Raw genomic sequence first — 23,851 nt, 5'->3', positions numbered from 1 at the left:
ACAAAAGTGAATCGGAAAGTTGATTCAAATTAAAAGTCCTATCTGAATAATGAAAGTTTAATTTATACTAGACTGACCCTTTTAAGCTTACATTTCTGCTTTTGCACAAAGGATAACAAGAGAACTAAGATAATTTGAAAATAGAAGTACATTAGAAAGTTGTTTAAAATGTTATGTTCTATCTAAATCATGAAAGAAAAAAATTGGGTTTTATGTCCCTTTAAAGTCATGTTTACATTTTTTTTCTGTACTCAAACGTTTTGCATTTTAATTGTGAAAATTAGTCCTTTATTTGTTCAGAAGAAACTTTTAATATTTAGTGGCGTGTTTTTATTTTTATTTATTTTTTAATTTTATGAGTCCTTATTTTTCATCTGTATCTAGCCTCAATTTGTTCAATTGTGCAGAATTTCACAGCAAAGATCACAAGAGAACCTAGGTATTGTTGCCCATGATATCATGATGTGAAAATATTTACTATCTCAAAAAAAAAAAAATTTTGGATGCCTGACAGCTTCGCTTTTTAGCTCTTCTTTGGAATCAAAGGTTGAAATAAGTTTTTACCACCAGGTGGCGATGTTCCTTAAAGCATTGCTGCATAAGTGTTATTACTGTGTCTAGGTATGTCTGTACGTCTGCCACAGTGTTTACACATAATTCCTAATCATAAATGTTTCCTCACAGTCTTCTTCCATATGGATCCCTTAGAACTGTGTTTGGGTTTATCAATTATTTTGCATATAAAGATCATGTATTATAACATCAACAGGCTCAAACATCAAATTCACTTAAATGTTTTCTTAATTTTAAAATGTGTTTTTAATTATTATTTTAATGTATTTGTTTTTTGTTACAATATATCATGATGCAATTTGAAACTTAAAGGACAATTTATAAAATATATGTATTTTTAGAACTGACCCAGTTATTCATTTATTTTTTATTTTTTTAACACAGAAAGTGCTGCTTCTGTACAAACTGGATCTATAGATGGTGCATCATACGCTAAACTGTGGAAAATAGGAGATTTAAAAATGTCAATGCCCATGACCGTGGCTTTCTGCTACCTCTCATTACTTTGGATGAGAGAGTCAATAACACTGTCTAACTTGTTGTGGTAAGACTCCTTGATGTAATCTCTGCATTGGTACAGAAAATTTCCCATTGGATATGGAGATATAGATTTATATTTTCTTCATAAATGTAAAGAGTCCACATCTGCATTCATTACTTTTGGGAATTCAGAACCTGGCCACCAGGAGGAGGCAAAGACACCCCAGCCAAAGGCTTACATACCCCTCCCACTTCCCTCATCCCCCAGTCATTCTTTGCCTTTCGTCCCAGGAGGTTGGCAAAGAAGTGTCAGAAGTTTTCGATAGTCTCTTATGGAGGGTAGTACTCTTCGGCATGGGACTGGAGTTTTAAGTAGTCATGTCAGCCTCTCAGTGAGATTATGGATGAGAGTCCGGAGATGCAGGGAGCGTCTTTCTGTGAAACCATCCTGACTTATATTAACAGCTCTACAAGCAATCAGCGTTGACGAGTTTCGCTGCCTGCTTTTTTTTCTCTCAAGTCCATGGCAGAAGCGACGCTACTACCTTTCACACTTGAAGGGCCGTGTTCCTGTTCCACGGCGTAGATTCCGGTAAGATCATTTTATTTTACTTTTATCATAGTTGTATTGTAATTACAACTGTTTATCCGAGAGGGGCTACAACCTTTCGGGGATAACTGTACCATAGGGTCTCAGTGAGGCTCCTTTTGTATCTAGGAATGAAGGCTTAATATCTCCTGAGGGGGGTTATTGAACAAGGGGGTTTATATTCATTTTTGTTATGCGAGTCTGTCTGCTACTGTGTAGTGTTGCTTGGGCTCATGGCTATTTTGGAACATAACGGCCTATGTCTAGTGACATGGCCTTTACCTTCTGGTGCGCTTTTGCATGGACTGCACGTTTATCTTGTGACTCCATTTCCACTTTCCTGACCGTGTGGTGATGGAGAAATCCTGTTCTGCTGGTATCTGGTTCTCTGGAGGTGGTGAGTGCCCCAGCCATTGGGGGTGTAAGGTGCCATTTAGATTTTTCTTATTGGTCCATTTTTTTATTCAGTGTCTAAGATATGGAGGTTCTTGATTTTTTGGAGATGGATGACTCTGATTCAGACTCTACTTCTTGAAAAGAATATGAATTGGCCTGGGTGATACATGCCCATCAGTTATGTTCCGAATGCTGTTTTAGAGTGCTCTGTTCCTCGTAATCGGGGAATCAGGTGCCCACTGAGCCATCCGCCTTTGGGGATTCTATTTCTTTCGAGACGACCACCTACTCTTACTATGCATTCAGGTAACCCAGACGCTACTTATCCTTCTAGGGAGTGTGGCCTGTTCCCACCGGAGGTTATGACACGGTTCCGCATGGCCATATCTTTGGGCTGGCGCATTTGCACCTCCCGGGACTGTGCTTACGATATTGTCCGTGTTTCGTTAACAGGGGCTCGTCAGACGTGGGATCGCCTGGTCCAGTTCAGCCCTCCGGGGGAGCAACTGCTCCTGAGACCTCAGGGGGTCAACCTTCAGGGCCAGTGTTTTCTATTGTCCCGGCAGAGGTATCTTGCGCCTTTTGTTATACACTGGCGCGCCTTTGTGTTCTACTAAGGCACGTTTTTGGAGGATCCCTCTCTTTTTTTTTTTTTTTTTTTTAAATCTTTATTTACAACAATGCGTAAAACATACATAAAATAAATTTAAACCCAAGCTGGATAACATAGGAACCAAAGAAATTATATAGTTACATAATAAGCTATTATATCATTACAATTTCAATTACACATTATTAATTTTTTCATTTATAATACAAAAAAAGAAACAAACAAAAAACAGAAAACAAAACAAAAATAAGAACCCCCCCCCCAAAAAAAAAGGGGGGGGGGAAAGGAGCAGGGAAAAAGGCTATTTACCATAATCCTAGTAGGACTAAGTCGGAATTTCGAAGATGATATATTAAATATTCAATTTCAGGCGGTGGAAATGCTTTTATAAACAGGGACCATTTAAAAAAAAACCTACTGATATCTTCCTGATTGTTAATGCTAATATCAAGTTGTTCGAGGATACATTGTTTTTTTAGACAATTTTTAATTTCCGCTATACTAGGAACTCCTTGCATTTTCCATTTTTTCAGAATAATATATCTAACAGCCAATATAACAAGGTTAATTAATTTAATATTAATCTGTTTATCTTCATAATGTAAAAGGAAAACTACTATCTTTACTGAGAGAGTTATGGTAGAGTCAGTAAGAATTTTACGAAGCCAATATTGTACTTTAAGCCAAGTATTTCTGATTTTTGGGCAGGTCCATATCATGTGCAGGAGGTTCGCCCGCGGGAGGGAACACTTAGGACAGATACTAAAATTTATATTCCCACATTTAGATCCTTTTTCTGGGGTAAAATAAGACATGTAGAGTAATTTGAGATGTGACTCCCTCCAGGTAATAGAACAAGTTGCTCGGCTGGCTTCTTGAATTGAAATATAAGGTATTTTGGGGTCCAATTCTTGGTTTAATACTGCTGACCATTTAAGACAGATTCTATCAGTATTAATTGTCCCTGTCTTAGAGATCAAAATCGTATAACAAGGAGTAATAGACATGAGCCCATTTTTAACTAATACTAACCATTTTTCAAGAATCCCTAGAGACCAGTTCCATCCGTATTCATTTATAAGTTTTGTAGTATAATGTCTAAGCTGAAGATAAGCAAAAAAGTTTCTATTTGGAAGATTAAATTCTGATCTAAGCATATCAAATGTTTTAATACAGCTATTCCCTATGTCCAATATCTGATGTACTCTAGATAAACCCTCCAATCTCCATTTTTCAAAGAGAGTAGAGAGAAGGCCTGGTTGGAATTGAGGGTTCCCAAGTAATGGAATATGTATCGATACATGATATTCTATGGCTAATAAGTTGCAGGTCTTTTTCCACGCTAGAATTGGGTTGTATAAAGATCTTTTTTTAATTTCAGACGGGATAGCGGGAGCATCAGAATGAATAATAGCTACGAGAGAGAGAGGCTTCGAGATGTTATTTTCAAGGTCATTGTCTGTAACATAATCTTTCGAAAACATCCAGTCTGTCACTATACGAACTAAGAAAGCATAGTTATAAAGTTTGAGATCTGGTAAGGCAAGGCCTCCGTACTTAATAGGTAAAGAAAGTTTCGAAAGTGAGATTCTAGGCTTCCTATGTTGCCACAGGAAGGAGCTCAGTTGCGAATTAAGCAACATAAGCTCCTTCTTCTTCAAAAGAAGAGGTACATTCTGAAGGATATAAAGTATTTTAGGTAAAAGGATCATCTTATATGCTGCTATACGTCCAGACAGGGAGAGAGGTAAGCTATGCCAGTTTTTGAGGGTATCTTTAATTTTATTTAGAATTGGGATTATATTAAGAGAGTACCATCTATCTGGATTAGAAGATATAGCTATGCCTAGATAATTAAAGTAATCAGAAACTATTGCAAAAGGTATATTTGTGCATGAGTTAGCTGATTGTTTAATCCACAGAAGCTCGGATTTAGTTATATTTATTTTATAACCCGCAAAGGATCCAAACTGTTGTACTAATAAAAGAAATCTGGGTATATTAATAGAGGTATTAGACATATATATCAGTATATCATCTGCATAAAGTGCAATTTTTAATTCCTTGTTATGTATTCTTATCCCTTACAGATGCTGTCTGACAGATATAGCTAAGGATTCGATAGAGATATTAAAGAGGAGAGGGGAAAGTGGACACCCTTGTCTAGTACCTCTATGCAAGGGAATAGGGGGAGATAGATGGCCATTCACAATTAGCCGCGTAGAAGCAGTCTGATATAGTTTTTCAATAAATTTGCTAAAATTCCCTTTTAATCCAAATCGTTCTAGAGAAAATAATAAATGGTCATGATGGACTGAGTCGAAAGCCTTTTCGGCATCTATAGCTAATATTGCCATATCTGATTTAATTCCCTTCTGTATCTGATCATAACCCTCGCCTTTCGCAAAATAGTCTATCGTGAGCAAAAGCTGCCTAATTTTAGCTGCAGAATTCCTTTTTTTCATGAAGCCAGCCTGGTCGGAGTTAATAATTATTGGGAGGAGAGTTTGGAGTCGTTGGGCCAAGATGGAAGTTAATATTTTATAGTCTGTGTTAATAAGAGCAATAGGTCTATAAGACTCCTTCATAGTTGGGTCTTTACCCTTTTTTAAAATCAGGGTCGTATAGGAGGCTGAAAAATTAGAGGTAGGTTCGTTCCCATCTATATAGATATGATTAAACAAAGAGGTGATATAAGGTGTTATGGTGGAAGAAAGTATCTTGTAAAACTCATTGGGTAATGCATCTGGGCCAGGGGCTTTATTATGCCCAAGGTTTTTAATTGAGTTAGATACCTCTAGTTCTGTAATGGGGGAGTAAAGATCTTGAAGTGATACATCTGTTAATGAAGGATGAGAGATCTTACTCCAGAAATCCTGGCGTTCTTTAGTATTGGAAGTTCTAGAAGAATAAATGTCTTTATAGTAGTTAAAAAAAAATTTGATTAAGTTCTTCAGATAGCCTAAGGTTTTGGCCTTCTTCACATAAGGAATCTATTAATTGGGAACCTGCATCCTGTTTAAGAAGTTTGGCTAAGAGTTTCCCTGTCCTGTTACCAAATTTATATATTTTTGCCTGAAACCTGGTGTCTCTTTGTGTAGTCCTGTGTAGTAAGAATGTATCTCTCTCCTCAAGTGCAGCGACATATTTGGCCCACTTCTGCTGTGTTTTTTCAGTTAAATAAAGATTGTATGCATTTGTGACCGTACGTAATAATTGATTCTCCCGCAATTTGAGTTTCTTAGTGTGCCTAATAGTATATGATAATATCTCGCCCCTTAAAACTGCCTTGGCAGTTTCCCAAAATAGATCAGGACGATTCCTAGCTTCAGCATTAAATATAGCAAATTCACGACATTTGAGTTCGAGCCAGTTCCTAAATTTAACATCTGGCGCTAGATAGGCTGGAAAAAAAAAATGATTATTTATATGAGAAAAATTACCAGGGCTAAACTCAAGGCATATAGGGGCATGATCAGAGACCGCAACGGGTAAGATTTGAGAAAGGACCTTCTGGTTGCATAGTTTTTCATCAAGCAAAAATAAATCAATACGTGAGAGGGATTTATGAGCTTTTGAGACACATGTGAAATTCCGCGTATCAGGATTCTGGATTCTCCATATATCACGTATTCGCAGATCATTAAATATTCTGGAGAAGAGTTTTGACTCAAGGTTGTCTCTTTTAGTTTTTTTTGAAAAGGTGTTCTGTCTAAGTCTATCCATAGGGTACTGGGGTGCCATATTGAAATCCCCTCCTAGGATTAGAAAACCCCCCGCACATGACATGAGTCTCGCCTTTAAGGTGTCCCAAAAGGATAAATTAAACACGTTTGGAGCATATACATTGCATAAAGTATATAGGGTGTTGAAGATTTTTATTTTCAATATTAAATATCTCCCCTCAGAGTCTGATTCAGTATGCAAATCCTCATAGTTAAATTTGTTTCCAAGCAAAATAGCCACACCTGCTTTACGGGTCAAACTAGGTGAAAAAAAGACCTCTTTAACCCATGAGGATTTAAGTTTAAGAACCTCTTCGGCTTTAAGGTGAGTTTCTTGAAGAAAGGCTATAGAGGTATTAATTTTTTTAAGAAAGGTTATTATCGTTTTTCTTTTTATGGGGGATGTAAGGCCGCCTATATTCCACAAGGTGAATTTAATTTTATCATGCATATGTATCATCTATACAGATATAAGAGGAGAGAAGAAGAGGAAAAAAAGAAAGGAGAAAAAAAAAACCCCCACACAAACCCCAACCAAACAACAAATCATATATACAGAAGACAGTGAACCACTTACACTGTCTATTACCCAATACTGTAGGACCCCAGGCATAGTTCACCCATAAAGAGAAAAAAATCATCTTATACTTTACTGTTTAAAAGCTAAGAAGCCAGCTGAAGGGAGGAACAATTTTTAGTAAAAAAACAGTTCTGCCGCAGAGGCAGTGTCAAAAAAATGTGTAGTGTTGTCAAACACCAGTCTAAGCCTGGCTGGATGGAGAATAGTTGCACTCGACCCTTTCTGTATAAACTTTGTACATACTGGGGCTAGCTCCCTCCTTTTTGAGGCTGTTTCTGCTGCATAGTCTTGAAATAGTAATATTTTGGCTTCCCCCAGGAATATGGGTTGGTGTTCACGGAAAGCTTGCAGAAAGCTAATTTTGTGTTGGTAGTTCAAGAATTTGGCTATTATAGGTCTTGGTCTCGTGTTCGTTTTAGGAGGGGATGTTGGTCCTATCCTATGTACCCGCTCTATAGAAATGTTGTGATATATCTCAGGGAGCTTTAATAGCCCCGGGAGTGTGTGCGTCATCAATTTATTCAGGTCTTCAAACTGTTTAAGCTCAGGGACCCCAATTATTCTTAAGTTGTTTCGCCTTGCACGATTTTCAAGGTCTTCTAACTTTTCCTGAGTTTTAACCAGGGCCAAAGACATGGTATCAAGTTTAGTGTTGTATGTTAAAGTAAGATCTTCGAGATCTGATACTCTCTGTTCTAGCTCAGAGAATCTTTCCGAAAATTGTTTAACTTCTGAGACTAACTGGGCTATATCCTGTTTAATCTCTATCTTAAGAGAATCAAATTTGGGAGTAAGAGCCATAGAAATATTAGAAACTAGAGACTGCATATCAAAAGGCTCATGTAGTGCTAAAAGATCACGAATTGGTGTCTGCGGTTCCACTGGGGGTTCTACAGCACTTTTCTGCTTTTTGTCCCTTTGTCTAACCAACATGACTGAAGGTGAGGTTTTAGAATATGGATGTACAAATTTGTCCATATATTTGTGCCTTTATGTGGTGATAGCAATAAGGAACTAAAAAATAGTTCTTAAGGGTGAGAGAGAGGGGATAGAACCCCAACTATATGTAAAAGAGAGAGAGAGATAAAAAAAAGGGAGGGGGGAAGGGGAAAAGGAGGGAGAAAGAGGGGGAGGGGGGAGAAAGGAGAAAAAAAAAGAAAAAGGGGAAAAAAATGAAGTGAGTGAAAGTGTGAGAGTGCAAATTTTTAGTGATTAAAAGGAAAAAGGGAAACAGTGAGCTAAGTGGAAAAAATACAGTCATGTTGGTGACAAGGGCACCCATTTATGTCATTTATAGATAGGGCCGTTAAAAGAACCTTCCGCAGGTCAAGTACAATCTCTTCTGGCTCCCCCCCTTCTTCCCCTACAGTGGTTCTTAAGTGATCTTTAGGTGGGTTTAAGGTGAATTTTTATAATCCTCTTAGTTGTATTCTATATTGGTTTATCTCAAAAAAAAAAAAGGGAAAAGAGAAAGGAAAAAAAAAAAAAAAAAAAAAAGGAAAGGGGGAGAAACTGGCACTAAAAGAGTAGTTGTATTAAATAGGCCCCTTCTAGTGTGTCAGTTTTAAACCAATTGACCTTAACCTTTTAACCAGAGGCAGTTATCAGCAAAAGAGAGGTGAATATAAGAGTATTAAAGGTATATATATTAAGTAGTTTTTTTTTCCCCTTTTCTGCTGGGGAATTTGTACAATATATCTAATCTGTGTATCTGACTCCTACTTTCCTTTCCTTTTCCCCTCCTCCCCTTCCTTATATTATTGCAGGCTGAAGGTTTTTCAGGTATATTCAATTCCTACTTCAACTAGGGTTAAAGGTTTTTTGTTTTGTTTTTTTAAGAAAAAAAATAAAATAAAAAAAAATAAGGTCTTATATACCCAGCACCTCTTTGAGAAAAAAAAAAGGGACACATCAGCCGCTGCAACCTAAGAAATTTTTTTAGATACACATATGGAACCCACATTAATATATAGAAAAAAGCAATACAAAGCTGTAATTTGAACCAGGAGGATAAATAAATGTCCAAGATACAATAAAGCAATAAACCTGTCGTTATTTAGAGTAAAAGTTCCTCCAAAGTTAGAATCAGCTATAAGGAAAAACCAAAGTCCCTTGTAACCTTACTTAATAACATGTCAAGGTAAACCTTTTTCTTTTCTTTCTCTTCTTCCTTCCCCCTTTGTTTGTCTATCCTCTCCGTGTATTTAAACAGTATATGTATTCTGGAGGGCTTTAAGATGATATTAGGGACCAGAGAAAACAAAACAAGAGAAAGTTAGTAATTGGGTCCCAGTGATCTATGACAATAGAGCCATTTAGAGTTACTTGCCGTGTCCCGTGAGCAACAATGATCGCCTTAAGCCACAACAGCCCTCCCTCACGCAGCACCGGTGGGAGGGAGAGTGTTTACCCAGAAGCGCAGGATCCAGTCGGCAAGAAGAGACCCGTCCGTGACGAGCTATCTGCAAAAATGAAGGAGAGAGAGCAGCCGGAGACCCAAGGGAGCGCACCAGGGCGCAGCAGGAAGCTTCACCCCTCACACAGCATCGGTGGGAGGGGGAGGCAGCAAAAGCAACAGCAGGTCTCAGGGACTCCTCCGGTACGTTTTCCCTGTGTGCAGATCCACGATGTAACACACTGCAGCAACCAAGGGACACTCTGAGCGAGACCCAGCCCCACCGCAGCAGCCGAAAAGGAGTGGAACAAAACCAGCCGGCAACCCGCCCAATCACATAGCCAGTGTGGACCAAGAGCTATTCAGTCCCTCCAAGCAGCGTACGGCCGACAGGTACACCTGAGCGCTAGCGGTAGTCTGTCTTGACTGGGGCTCCAAAGTTAAAAGGTTGCTCGCCTAGGATTAGGCTATGTGATAGGATCGTACATTCACTTGCTTGTCGCTTAAGTTAGGTCTCCTTATGATTCTTTCAATGGACCAGGGTCTTGATTCGTATAAGACCTGGTATAGAAATGTTCAGCCCAGGTAAGGTCCTATCAATAGCTGCGCCGTGCAGCACTAGTGCAATGTTAAGGCACTATGGAGGTTCCAGCAGCGGTATCTTCTTGCTGTCTAAGCCGCCCAGGGTCAGAGGGTTTGGGCGCGAATTCCACCAACGGCTTGTAAGTAGGTAGATCAGAGCAGGTGCTGCACCTGACCTCACACACCTGTGCTCCTCCTCCAGAACCTCCTCTCGGAGGATCCCTTTCTTAATGGGTCTGGGGATTCTCAGTCTTAATCTACGACTGGCTTGCATGCATAGAAATAAGGGAATGAAGTAATCTTCTTATGGTCTTTGTTATTTGTGTATCCTTTTCCAGTTCTGAGCTTGGAAGTCTCGGACCCCTGTTGGGCTGTTCCTGCGGGTCTGTCCGTTTTTCCTGGGCGATAACCTACTGGTTGCCTTATCTTTTATTTTCATTCAGTGAGGATGATTTTTATTTGGTTTAAAGCTCATGTTGTGGTGTGATGTTTTCCTTCAGGAACTTTCTTCTCTGGAATTGATACTCGCGATTTTGTGGTCGCACTGTTTACAAAAGTCTGTCTGACTGTTCTTTATCCCTCCATCTCGGGGGAGACTCTGTGGCCTTGACAGTGCTGGGGCCCTTGGTTTCAGGCTGGTCCTGACTGGGTACAAATCCTTTCGTCTTTGAGGCCTAGTTCAGACACGTGGCGCCTTTTTATGTCCGGTTGGTCCGGTGAGGGCGCCTAGTGATTACAATATGATTTGTGTTGTTTACTTGTTTTATTTTAGTTTCAACTAGCATCCTGAGAGGTCTTGAGGATCCGAGGTTGCTTAGGGGCATGGGGGATTGGTTCAGTCCTCATTCCCCTTTCAAGCTAGTGGGCTGGGACTCTGAGATCCATGGCAACATGCTCAGTTGTTTCCAAATTTTTCCGGGAACTAGAGTGTTCCTTCTCGTTGTGGGTTGGAGGATTTAGGTCCTTCATACCGCCGTTCTTACGGTTTTGCCTTTCATGGCTTCTTTGGAAGTGTCCTTTTAGGACTTGTTCCTTTTAGAGGTTCTCTTCCTTTGGGTCGAGACTTTCTGGCGGCTTTGGCCGCTTAATTAGGAAGTGAAGGCCGTGAGGCTCTGTCTTCCTTTGGGAGTTAGTTGTCTCCATATCAGGGGCGATAGGCGGTGTTGTCTCTTTTTCCAAGCTATTTGGGGATGTTTTTCTGCCTGGGTTCGGGATGCTTTGCATTCTTCTCCCTTGGGTGTGAACGTTAATCTGAAAGGATTATGTAGACTAGCCTTTCTTTCTATTCTCTTTCGTGTGACTCTGTTCTCGTTCTCATTTCCCTTAGTGTTGCCCTTGGGGCCTTTGGGCTCTAGAGAAATTGCGGGACTTTGTCGCGGCCTAGCACCTTGTTGGGGGGTGTTGACCTTCGGCTAAGGGTGTACTCTTCCCTTTAGGCTGGGAATTGCGAGTTGGTCCTGTACCCGTTTTCCGGGTTTCCCGGTTCTCATCCCCTATGAGTCTGATTGCTTCAGACGGGGTATCTTGTGTTCCCTGGGGGTGTCGTTCGTTCTAGGGCGATTCTGGGCCCCGGGTCCAGGGTTCTTGTCTTGGATCCTTCTTGGATGTCTGGAGGCTTATGATCCTGTGGACTGGTTCGGGATGACACCGTTTTTTCAGGGACCCTGAAGCAGGAAGGGCAGAGTTCACATACACCTTTGGGTACTGGTTATAAACTTTAAGGCCTGACTTGTCCTTCGGACGGAGAGTGCTCCTCTTCATGGGGAGTTTTTTTTTCTCTGTTGGATCAACAGTGGTGTCTGTATGATTTTTTCATTTGGTCCATGTTTTGATCATGCTATGGCTTCATGTCTTGTGGACATGTACGCAGTTCTTATCTGTGCCCTTCCCTTTTGAGGGGTTAGTTGGTCTTCCTTATGAGCTGGGGTTTCCTCTCTCTGGAGGGTATTTGTCCTTTCCTGTGTGTAGATCAGGTGGCTTATTCCTGTAGGGGGCAGCATCTGCTCGTCTGTGGGTTCTGTTCCACCTGTTATAATTTGATCTCTCTACGTAGAGACTGTCTAAGAGAGCTGTGACCGGTCTTCCTACGGATCTATTGCACTTTTCTCTGTTCCAGGTCCCAGGGGGTTCTCCTTGGGAGTGCCTTATTTTGGAGGAGTGGTTTGGGTTGGCACCCAAGCTCTGTTGGGGTGGGTGAGTCCCCCCTTTCCTTTCCATTCCCTGGGGGCTTGTGGTTGGGGTCATTCTGTCTCTCCCTGTCTATCAGACATGTCTGTCGTTTGGGCTGGTCCGGTGTTGGAGCAGGATCTGAGTTCTTTTGCTCTGCTAAATTCGTCCTCTGAGCATTTGAGGTACGGTAAGTCTCTTGAGGATCCTATCTTCAACTGCTTTCTGCTTGCCTGGCAAGTATTTAAGTTTCAGTCATTTTTACATGGCTGCAGCGTGCAGTGTTTTTGCTTCAGGTGTTGTTCGTCAGACCTACCTGAGCTTGCTGCACAATGTTTCATTTTTGAATATTTTGTTATTCTAAGCTACCTTTTTGCGACTCTGGGACCTTCGTCTTCAGTTGCTTTCTAGAATGCGGTTGCACTGTGTTAAGGAAAGGGCCTCTGTTTCATACTCCCGACCTTATCCTGTGGTTTCTATATTTCTGATGTCTGTGCGTTGCCTCCCCTTGTTTCTATAAGACTGGTGGGTCTCTGTTGGTCTGGAGTTCCTCATGCTAGCTGGATAGCTAGCTCAGCATACTAATGCACTGTGACTACTCTGCACTGTAGCAATCCGCGGGTTGCAAGTTCGATCCCCGGCGAAGGTCTACTCAGCCTTCTTCCTTTTTGAGGTTGATAAGATGAGCAGTGCCTTGAGCCCCTTAAGGGGGTTTAGCCGCGCTTTACAAGAACATTCCGTGTCCTTTCTTCTTTGTGGAAGAATACGGTTGCTTGTTCTCTTTCTTTAGTAAGGGGTGTGTTGTTTGGAGACCGACTGCTGGGCAACAGTGTCTCCTGGAGGCTGTTGACTGAGTCGAGTCTAGTTCCTGCGTTCTCTAGCAAGGCTTGTCTGCTTGACCTGCGGTCAAGGTCCTTGGGCCTTTTCCTTATTGTTTCAAGGTTGTTCTTTGCTTTGGATGAAGTGGGATGTTGTTGGGTAGGGGTTTTCAGACCTGGTGCCCTCAGAATGGGACGCCTCTTGTACCCTCCCGCTTTTGCATTCAGTGTCCTCTATAGCTTGGGTATTGTTTTCCCAAAATTAATGAATGCAGCTGTGAACTCTTTCCATTTATGAAGAAAAATATAAATTATGCTTACCTGATCATTTTCTTTTCTTCAGATAGAAAGAGTCCACAGCTCCCCACTCATATTTTTTCTGAGGGGCTTCTGTTTTTTGTTCTTCTGTCACCTTTTCACCCTGATTTCTTCTACTGTTCCTTGTTTCTCGGCTGAATGACTGGGGGATGAGGGAAGTGGGAGGGGTATTAAAGCCTTTGGCTGTGGTGTCTTTGCCTCTGTCAGGTTCTGAATTCCCAAAAGTAATAAATGCAGCTGTTGACTCTTTCCTTCTGAAGAAAAGAAAATTAATCAGGTTAGCATAATTTATGAGATATATATATATATATATATATATATATATATATATATATATATATATATATATATATATATACTCAGTGTTTTTTCAAATACACTGTTACTTTATTTTGTGGTGGGTTACATCCAACGTTTCAGCCTACACTTGGGCCTTTGACTGACCCACTCCCAAACTCCATTATATACACACAAATGATTAACTAATAATTGCCGGGTGATTTTCACCACACCTGTCTGCTGAATATCAGCACAATTTGCCAACTCCAGTATTTTCATTTTAAGGTTGTGCAGTTGAAGGCATCATATGGCTATAATCACCTCTGCAATTCACAATATCAAATTTACACTTATATACATGTATTATTTCTGATGAATACAATATAAATTTGCTTAAGACAGCAAATACTCCTATAGAAAACAGGTCAAGGACAGATAGGTGTTTAGGTCTCTGAGGGCCACTGTGTCCAATTCCACTATCCATTGGGCCTCCCTCTGTAGCAAGAATTTCTTCATATTTCCTCCTCTTTTCAATTTTGGTACCTGATCTATTGGGCAGCATCTCAGAATTGACACAGGATGTCTCTTTTCCAAAAAAATATTCGCCACTGGTTGCTCAGTTTGGCCTGAGTCTATAGCCTGCCTTATGCTGGATCTATGTACAGCCATACATTATTTTAATGCACATTCCGTTTTTCCAACATACATTTCCCCACATTAACATTTGATAATGTATACTACGTACTTTAGACTTGCAATTTAGTGCCCGTTTTATTTTGTATCTCTTGCCTGTATGGCTATGGGTGAAGGTATCTCCTAATATTAGGTTGTCACAGGTAACACACCCATGGCAACGATATATCCCTCCTTTCCTAGTCAAGAAATGTGCCTTCTCTTTCTCATATTTCTCAGTTGGATCTGCTTGTACTACCATTTCTTTAAGACTCCTCCCTTTTCTGTATGAAAAGATATTGATATCTTTGTAAAAGGCCCTAATTTCTCATCCACCTCCAATATCTTCCAATTATCCAATACAACTTGACATAGCTTCCATGTGTCTGTGGTGAAGTCAGTTACAAAGTATAGCCTTTCTCCCTAATCCTTGTTTTTAACCTGATCACTTCCTTTCATGTCCAGCACTTGTTTTTTACTCTCATCGATTATCCTTTTCGGGGTAACCTCTTTGCAGAAACCTCTGATCCATATCCTTTACTGCCACCTCCCAGGAATTTGTGTCTGATGTCAGTCTGACTGCCCTTACCATCTGTGCCTTAGGCATGGATCTCAATAGATGTTTGGTGGTGGAAACTTTCAAATCTAACCAAGGTGTTTCTATCAGTTAACTTCCTAAAAATCCTAGTTTCAAACCTGTTACTCTCCTTTAAAATTTCAATATCAAGAAATATAAATTAGATACATCCTGTGTCAAGTCTGAGATGCTGCCCAATAGATCAGGTACCAAAATTGAAAAGGGGAGGAAATAGGAAGAAATTGTTGCTACAGAGGAAGGTCCAATGGATTGTGGAATTGGACACAGTGGCCCCCAGGGGCCTAAACACCTATCTGTCCTTGACCTTTTTTCTATAGCAGTATTTGCTGTCTTAAGCAAATTTATTATTTATGGTGAATATGATATAAATGTATGTAAGTGTAAATTCGATATTATAAATTACATAGGTGATTATAGCCATTTGATGTCTTCAACTGAACAACCTTATAATTAAATACTGGATTTGGCAAAGTGTGCTGATATTCAGCCATCTAGTAGATGGCGATATACTCCAGAGAATATGGTGTTGTTAAAGGGCCCCTAAACACAATTTTTTTTCCATGATTCAGATAGAGCATGCAATTTTAAGCAACTTTCTAATTTACTCCTATTATCAAATTTTCTTTGTTCTCTTGCTATCTTTATTTAAAAAGCAGGAATGTGATGCATAGGACCAGGCCCATTTTTGGTTGAGAACCTGGGTTATGCTTGCTTATTGGTGGGTAAATGTAAGCCTCCAATAAGCAAGCCCTGTCCATGGTGCTGAACCTAAAATTGGACCGGCTCTTAAGATTTACATTCCTGCTTTTAAAATAAAGATAGCAAGAGAACAAGAAAATTTGATAATAGGAGTAAATTAGAAAGTTGCTTAAAATTGCATGCTCTATCTGAATCATGGAAAAAAAATTGTTTAGGTTCAGTGTCCCTTTAAGTGTGAAGACAGGTGTGGTGAAAATCACCTGGCAAGTATTAGTTAATCATTGGTGCAGAATGCTTGGATGTATTGGTAGAGGTATTTGCAGCAGAAATAGTAAGGTTCTTATGCCACTTTATAGATCATTAGTTAGGCCTCATCTTGAGTATTGTGTGCAGTTCTGGAGGCCATATCTTCAGAAGGATATTAACAAACTTGAATCTGTGCAAAGGAGGGCTACCAAAATGGTACATGGTCTAAAAAATAAAACTTACCAGGATAGGCTCAATGACCTAAATATGTATAGCTTAGAGGAGAGAAGGGAAAGAGGTGATATGATAGCAACTTTCAAGTACATTAAAGGGTTTAGTAAAACTGAGGCTGTGGGTATTTTACATAAAATGGAAAATTCAAGAACAAGGGGTCATGAGCTCAAGCTAAAGGGTAGTAGATTCAGGAGTAATTTGAGGAAGCACTTCTTTACAGAAAGAGTGATTGATTTATGGAATAAACTTCCTCAAGAGGTAGTAGCAACAAACACTGTGGGGGACTTTAAAAATGCATGGGACAAGCATAGGGCTATCCTACGAACTAGATAAGTTTATACTGTTAGGTAAGGTGGGGCAGACTTGCTGGGCCTATGGCTCTTATCTGCCGTCAATATCTATGTTTCTATGTTTCTATGTTTCTATTGGTGTGTATATAATGGGAGTTGGGAAGTGGGTCAGTCACCTTGAGAAAGGCCCAATTGTTGGCTGAAACGTTGGATGTAACCCATCACAAAATAAAGTAAGTGTATTTGAAGAAACAGAGTCTTCTTTCTTGAGATACACACACACACACCATTTTTCAGCATCAGCCTGATCCATTTACGACCCTCTGCAAATTCTCTCAGCTATCTCTCCCATCTCCTCCTGTCTGTATAGCCCCCCTTCTTTCTAAGATATAATAGAATTTGTTCATTGATATTGATCAGTATTTCTTTAGACCTGAGGAGGAGATGAATCTCAAAACTTGTCTTTTAGTATGTAATGTTAGTCCAATAAAAAGGTATTACTGCATACTGCAATATTTTTGTTATTCTGAGATATTTACAGTACTGTGCAAAAGTCCTAGGCCACCATTAGATTTTTTGTTTTAGCAAAGTTTTAATGACCATCCATATTTATTTTTCGTGCTCTTTATTAAAATACAAACAGAAAATACAGAAAATATGTACACAAAATATAAAAAAAGGTTCTGCTATTGTTAAAGTGTAAGGGGAGGTCACACTAAATATTTGCTACTTTAGCCTATAAAAGCTGTTTTCTCTGGGGATTTTTTCTGTTTTTTTTAATACTGCATACAAATATCCTGTATTTTCTGGTTGTTTTCTATTAAGGAGACTGAGAACTAATTATGTATGGTCATTATATCATTCCTAAAACCACAAATCTAAAGGTGGCCTAAGACTTTTGCACTGTGTGTATGTGTGTATATATAACATAATAGAATATATATATATAACCATCCCGTAGATTGGGCATCATATGTATATTGACCTATAATGTAAGAAGAATACCTGCAGTATAAGCAATGTAATAGCAGTTCAAAAATATCAAAAAGTGTGCAAGTTGTTCGGATCACCAAGTAATCATAAGTCTTTTTCAGAGTATAAATGAACTTATTGGAATGCTGTTTCCAGCTACACAATATCCATTAACTATAACAGTTTGTCAAGCAGTGCTATAATAAATTCCCATATGTGAGAGTTATACTATATATTCTACCTGCCAGGACAAGTCAAACTTGGGGAATGTTAGTCACAATAGCCGAAACCAGCAGGGCAATTAAGATGATAAAAAGTTTATGACACTCAAGGGATATGCTCCTGCCCTAACTTTTCTATTGCTCTTGCTGCCTCTCCACTCGTTCACATCCAACAGGAGAAAATTAGAGCAATCTCACCTATATGCTGGATTGGAATTGCTTAATAATTACGCAGTCCAACAGCCCCCTTTCTCATGTAATCTTTCTTTTTTGGACACACCTACAGGAGCATATCCCTTGAGTGCCGGATAAGTAACTTTTTTATCAACTTAAAGGAAAACTCAAGTCAAAATTAAACTTTCATGATTCAGATAGAGCAGCAATTTTAAACATCTTTCCATGTTATTTCCATTAACAAAATGTGCACATTCTTTTTATATTTACACTTTTTAAGGGACCAGCTACTACTGAGCATGTGCAAGAATTCACAGAATATACGTTAATGCATTTGTAATTGGCTGATGGCTCTCACATGATGCAGTGGGAGTGGAAATAGACATAACTTTGAAATTTGTCAAGAAAAAAAATCTACTTCTAATTTGTTCCGATGTAGACAAACTACTCCCGCTGGGAAAGGGTTAAACAAAGTTTGTTTTTGTTTTGTTTTTTTCATTTAAGATTAACAACTTAAAAGACCATTAAATATAGTGGAATTTGATCATTAACAAGTGTGTAATAAAAAGGCAATGAAATAGCACTTACTCTGAATATCAAATAAGCAGTAGATTATTTTTTTTTTCTAACAAGTTATTTCCCCCCTATGCCGGCCCTCTGTATCATGTGACAGCCATCAGCCAATCACAGATTAGTATACATATACACTGTGAACTTGAGCACATGCTCAGCAGTAGTTGGTGCCTCAGAAAGTATGCGTTTAAACATTTGATAATAGCAGTGAATTGGAAAGTCTCTTAAAACTGCATGTTCTTTCTGAATCATGAAAGTCTAATTTTGGCTTTAGTGTGACTTTAATTTATTAGCGTCTCAATATAATAATAATGCTTTTGATCTCACAAGTATTGAAGGATAAAAACTACTTTTTTAGTTTTCAACAATTTGATTTGTGCAAAAATGTGCTTGCCTTTTAAATCTGATGTACATTTTATACACATGTAAGAATGTATTTTTCATTATCCAGGCTTATTTTTAACGACTGCATCCCATACGCCAATGCTGTGGAGGCTTTCCCAGAGGGAACCAAGCTTTATGGACCTGATATCCGAATATTTCAACCCCGGGTATGTTTTTTTTTTACTGTGGCCAATTAAAAAGTCCTTAAAAAGCAATATCTTAAACAAATCATGATTTGGTTCAGTTAAATTAATTATATACATGTAAATGAGAACACAATAAAAACATGTATATTGTGTTTGTAATACAGATTTCTCTTGTAAGGTGTATCCAGTCCACGGATTCATCCATTACTTGTGGGATATTCTCCTTCCCAACAGGAAGCTGCAAGAGGATCACCCACAGCAGAGCTGTCTATATAGCTCCTCCCCTAACTGCCACCTCCCAGTCATTCTCTTGCAGCTCTCGACAAGGGAAGCAGCTAGAGAGATGTGGTGCATTAATGTAGTTTATCTTCAATCAAAAGTTTATTATTTTCAAATGGTACCGGAGTTGTACTATTTTAGCCTCAGGCAGAAAGTTGAAGAAGAGTCTGCCTGTGGTCTTTGATGATCTTAGCAGGTTGTAACTAAGATCCATTGCTGTTCTCACACATAACTGAAGAGATGGGTAACTTCAGCTGGGGGAATAGCGTGCAGGGTCTCCTGCTCTGAGGTATGTGCAGTTTTAAAATTTTTCTAGAGAAATGATAAGCTAGAAAATGCTGACATTGCCGGATTTATTTAAGGTAAGCCTGATTACAGTGATTTAATAACGACTGGTATCATGCTTGCTGTAAAGGGTAATATTTCTCTTGTTAAGTGTATCCAGTCCACGGATCATCCATTACTTATGGGATATTCTCCTTCCCAACAGGAAGTTGCAAGAGGATCACCAACAGCAGAGCTGCTATATAGCTCCTCCCCTAACTGCCATATCCAGTCATTCTCTTGCAACCCTAAACATAGATGGAGGTTGTGAGAGGACTGTGGTGTTTTATACTTAATTTATTTCTTCAATCAAAAGTTTGTTATTTTCAAATGGCACCGGAGTGTGCTGTTTTTTCTCAGGCAGTATTTGGAAGAAGAATCTGCCTGCGTTTTCTATGATCTTAGCAGAAGTAACTAAGATCCCACTGGCTGTTCTCACACATTCTGAGGAGTGGGGTAACTTCAGAAAGGGAATGGCGTGCGGGGTCTCCTGCAACTAAGGTATGTGCAGTAAAATATTTTTCTAAGGAATGGAATAGACTAAGAAAATACTGCTGATACCGAAATAATGTAAGTAAAGTCTTAGATGCAGCGAAAGCGACTGGTATCAGGCTTATTAATGTATGTGCAGTAAAATAATTTTCTAAGAAATGGAATTTGACTAAGAAAATGCTGCTAATACTGAAGTAATATAGTAAAGCCTTAAATGCAGCGAAAGCAACTGGTATCAGGCTTATCAATAGAGATACATACTCTTTAAAAAAGATGTTTTAAAACGTTTGCTGGCATGTTTAATCGTTTTTTAAGATACATTGGTGATAAAACTTATTGGGGCATAATTTTCCACATGGCTGACTTATTTTATGCATAGAAACAGTTAACTGAGGCTTCCCACTGTTGTAATAGTGAGTGGGAGGGGCCTATTTTAGCGCTTTTTTGCGCAGTAAGAATTACAAAATGAATCATCCAGATTCCCTCAGCAGTCCCATGAATACTACAGGACATCTCTAAAGGGCTAAAAAAGACTTCCAAAATCGTTTATAGGGAAGGTAATCCACAGCTCAGCTGTGGCAGTTTTGTTGTGTCTGTTAAAAAACGTCTATGTCGTTTTTTTTGTTTTTTTTATCTGTTTTTGTTATTTAGGGGTTAATAATCCATTTGCAAGTGAGTGCAATGCTCTGCTGACTTGTTACATACACTGTAAAAATTTTGTTAGTGTAACTGCCTTTTTTCACTGTTATTTCAAATTTTGTCAAAATTTGTTTCTCTTAAAGGTACAGTAAAGTTTTTTATATTGCTTGTTAACTTGCTTTAAAGTGTTTTCCAAGCTTGCTAGTCTCATTACTAATCTGTACAAACATGTCTGAAACAGAGGATACTTGTTCATTATGTTTAAAAGCCATGGTGGAGCCCCATAGGAGAATGTGTACTAAATGTATTGATTTCACCTTAAACAGTAAAGATCAGTCTTTATCTATAAAAGAATTGTCACCAGAGGGGTCTGTCGAGGGGGAAGTTATGCCGACTAACTCTCCCCACGTGTCGGACTCTTCGCCTCCCGCTCAAGGGACGCACGCTAATATGGCGCCAGGTACATCAGGGACGCCCATAGCGATTACTTTGCAGGACATGGCTGCAATCATGAATAATACCCTGTCAGAGGTATTATCCAGATTGCCCGAATTGAGAGGCAAGCGCGATAGCTCTAGGGTTAGACTAGATACAGAGCGCATAGATGCTGTAAGAGCCATGTCTGATACTGCGTCACAATATGCAGAACCTGAGGACGGAGAGCTTCAGTCTGTGGGTGACGTCTCTGATTCGGGGAGACCTGATTCTGAGATTTCTAATTTTTAATTTAAGCTTGAGAACCTCCGTGTATTGCTTGGGGAGGTATTAGCTGCTCTGAATGACTGTGACACAATTGCAGTGCCAGAGAAATTGTGTAGGCTGGATAAATACTATGCAGTGCCGGTGAGTACTGATGTTTTTCCAATACCTAAAAGGCTTACAGAAATTATTAGTAAGGAGTGGGATAGGCCCGGTGTGCCCTTTTCCCCACCCCCTATATTTAGAAAAATGTTTCCAATAGATGCCACTACACGGGACTTATGGCAGACTGTCCCTAAGGTGGAGGGAGCAGTTTCTAATTTAGCAAAGCGTACCACTATCCCGGTTGAGGACAGTTGTGCTTTTTCAGATCCAATGGAGAAAAAAATTAGAGGGTTACCTTAAGAAGATGTTTATTCAACAAGGTTTTATTTTACAGCCCCTTGCATGCATTGCGCCTGTCACTGCTGCGGCGGCATTCTAGTTTGAGGCCCTGGAAGAGGCCATCCATACGGCTCCATTGTCTGAAATTGTTGACAAGCTTAGAACTCTTAAGCTAGCTAACTCATTTGTTTCTGATGCCATTGTTCATTTCACTAAACTAACGGCTAAGAATTCCGGATTCGCCATCCAGGCGCGTAGGGCGCTATGGCTCAAATCCTGGTCAGCTGATGTGACTTCAAAGTCTAAATTACTCAACATTCCTTTCAAGGGGCAGACCTTATTCGGGCCTGGTTTGAAAGAAATTATTGCTGACATTACTGGAGGTAAGGGTCATACCCTTCCTCAGGACAGGGCCAAATCAAAGGCCAAACAGTCTAATTTTTGTGCCTTTCGAAATTTCAAGGCAGGTGCAGCATCATCTTTCTCCGCTTCAAGACAAGAGGGAACTTTTTGCTCAATCTAAGCAGGCCTGGAAACCTAACCAGTCCTGGAACAAAGGCAAGCAGGCCAGAAAGCCTGCTGCTGCCTCTAAGACAGCATGAAGGAACGGCCCCCTATCCGGCGACGGATCTAGTAGGGGGTAGACTTTTTCTCTTCGCCCAGGCGTGGGCAAGAGTTGTTCAGGATCCCTGGGCGTTGGAGATCATATCTCAGGGATATCTTCTGGACTTCAAAGCTTCCCCTCCACAAGGGAGATTTCATCTTTCAAGGTTATCTGCAAATCAGATAAAGAAAGAGGCATTCCTACGCTGTGTGCAAGACCTCCTAGTAATGGGAGTGATCCATCCAGTTCCGCGGACGGAACAGGGACAGGGTTTTTATTCAAATCTGTTTGTGGTTCCCAAAAAAGAGGGAACCTTCAGACCAATTTTGGATCTAAAGATCTTTAACAAATTCCTCAGAGTTCCATCTTTCAAAATGGAAACTATTCGGACCATCCTACCCATGATCCAAGAGGGTCAGTACATGACCACAGTGGACTTAAAGGATGCCTACCTTCACATACCGATTCACAAAGATCATTATCGGTTTCTAGGTTTGCCTTTCTAGTCAGGCATTACCAATTTGTAGCTCTTCCCTTCAGGTTGGCTACAGCCCCGAGAATCCTTATGAAGGTTCTGGGCTCACTTCTGGCGGTTCTAAGACCGCGAGGCATAGCGGTGGCTCTGTATCTAGACGACATTCTGATACAGGCGTCAAGCTTTCAAATTGCCAAGTCTCATACAGAGATAGTTCTGGCATTTCTGAGATCGCTCGGGTGGAAAGTGAACGAGGAAAAGAGTTCTCTATCCCCACTCTCAAGAGTCTCCTTCTTAGGGACTCTTATAGATTCTGTAGAAATGAAAATGTACCTGACGGAGTCCAGGTTATCAAAGCTTCTAAATGATTGCCGTATTCTTCATTCCATTCCGCGCCCTTCGGTGGCTCGGTGTATGGAGGTGATCGGCTTAATGGTGGCGGCAATGGACATAGTGCCATTTGCGCGCCTACATCTCAGACCGCTGCAATTACGCATGCTAAATCAGTGGAATGGGGATTACACAGATTTGTCCCCTCTGCTAAATCTGGTTTAGCAGGCCAGATTGGACAATTGTAACAACAGATGCCAACCTTCTAGGTTGGGGTGCAGTCTGGAACTCCCTGAAGGCACAGAGATCGTGGTCTCAGGAGGAGGAACTCCTTCCAATATATGTTCTGGAGTAAGAGCAATATTCAATGCTCTTCTGGCTTGGCCTCAGTGAGCAACACTGAGGTTCATCAGATTTCAGTTGGACAATATCACGACTGTGGCTTACATCAACCATCTAGGGGGAACCAGGAGTTCCCTAGCGATGTTAGAAGTCTCAAAAATAATTCTCTAGGCAGAGACTCACTCTGGCCACCTGTCAGCAATCCATATCCCAGGCGTGGAGAACTGGGAGGCGGATTTTCTAAGTTGTCAGACTTTTCACCCGGGAGAGTGGGAACTCCATCCGGAGGTGTTTGCTCAGTTGATTCATCATTGGGGCGAACCAGAGTTGGATATTATGGCGTCTCGCCAGAACGCCAAGCTTCCTTGTTATGGATCCAGGTCCAGGGACCCAGAAGCGACGCTGATAGCTGCTCTAGCAGCGCCTTGGTTCTTCAACCTGGCTTATGTGTTCCACCGGTTCCTCTGCTCCCTCGACTGATTGCCAAAATCAATCAGGAGAGAGCATCGGTGATTCTAATAGTGCCTGCGTGGCTACGCAGGACCTGGTATGCAGACCTAGTG

The 23,851-nt window shown here is 40.2% G+C and overlaps 1 protein-coding gene across 2 annotated transcripts in view; it reads left to right on the top strand.

The window, feature by feature from the left end:
* The window catches only part of TAF1B (TATA-box binding protein associated factor, RNA polymerase I subunit B), a 316,787-nt gene that overhangs the window by 62,662 nt on the left and 230,274 nt on the right, over positions 1-23,851 (top strand). For both annotated transcript variants that reach the window (XM_053709699.1, XM_053709698.1), the window contains exons 7-8: positions 958-1,117; positions 18,642-18,741. In XM_053709699.1, the coding sequence (XP_053565674.1) occupies positions 958-1,117; positions 18,642-18,741 (260 nt within the window). The remainder of the gene's footprint in view (positions 1-957; positions 1,118-18,641; positions 18,742-23,851) is intronic.

The sequence above is a fragment of the Bombina bombina genome, chromosome 4 (genome assembly GCF_027579735.1).
Source record: "Bombina bombina isolate aBomBom1 chromosome 4, aBomBom1.pri, whole genome shotgun sequence".
In the NCBI taxonomy this organism is placed as follows: domain Eukaryota; kingdom Metazoa; phylum Chordata; class Amphibia; order Anura; family Bombinatoridae; genus Bombina; species Bombina bombina.
The sequence above is the reverse complement of the archived record's forward strand: the minus strand, read 5'-3'. Positions and strand labels throughout refer to the sequence as shown.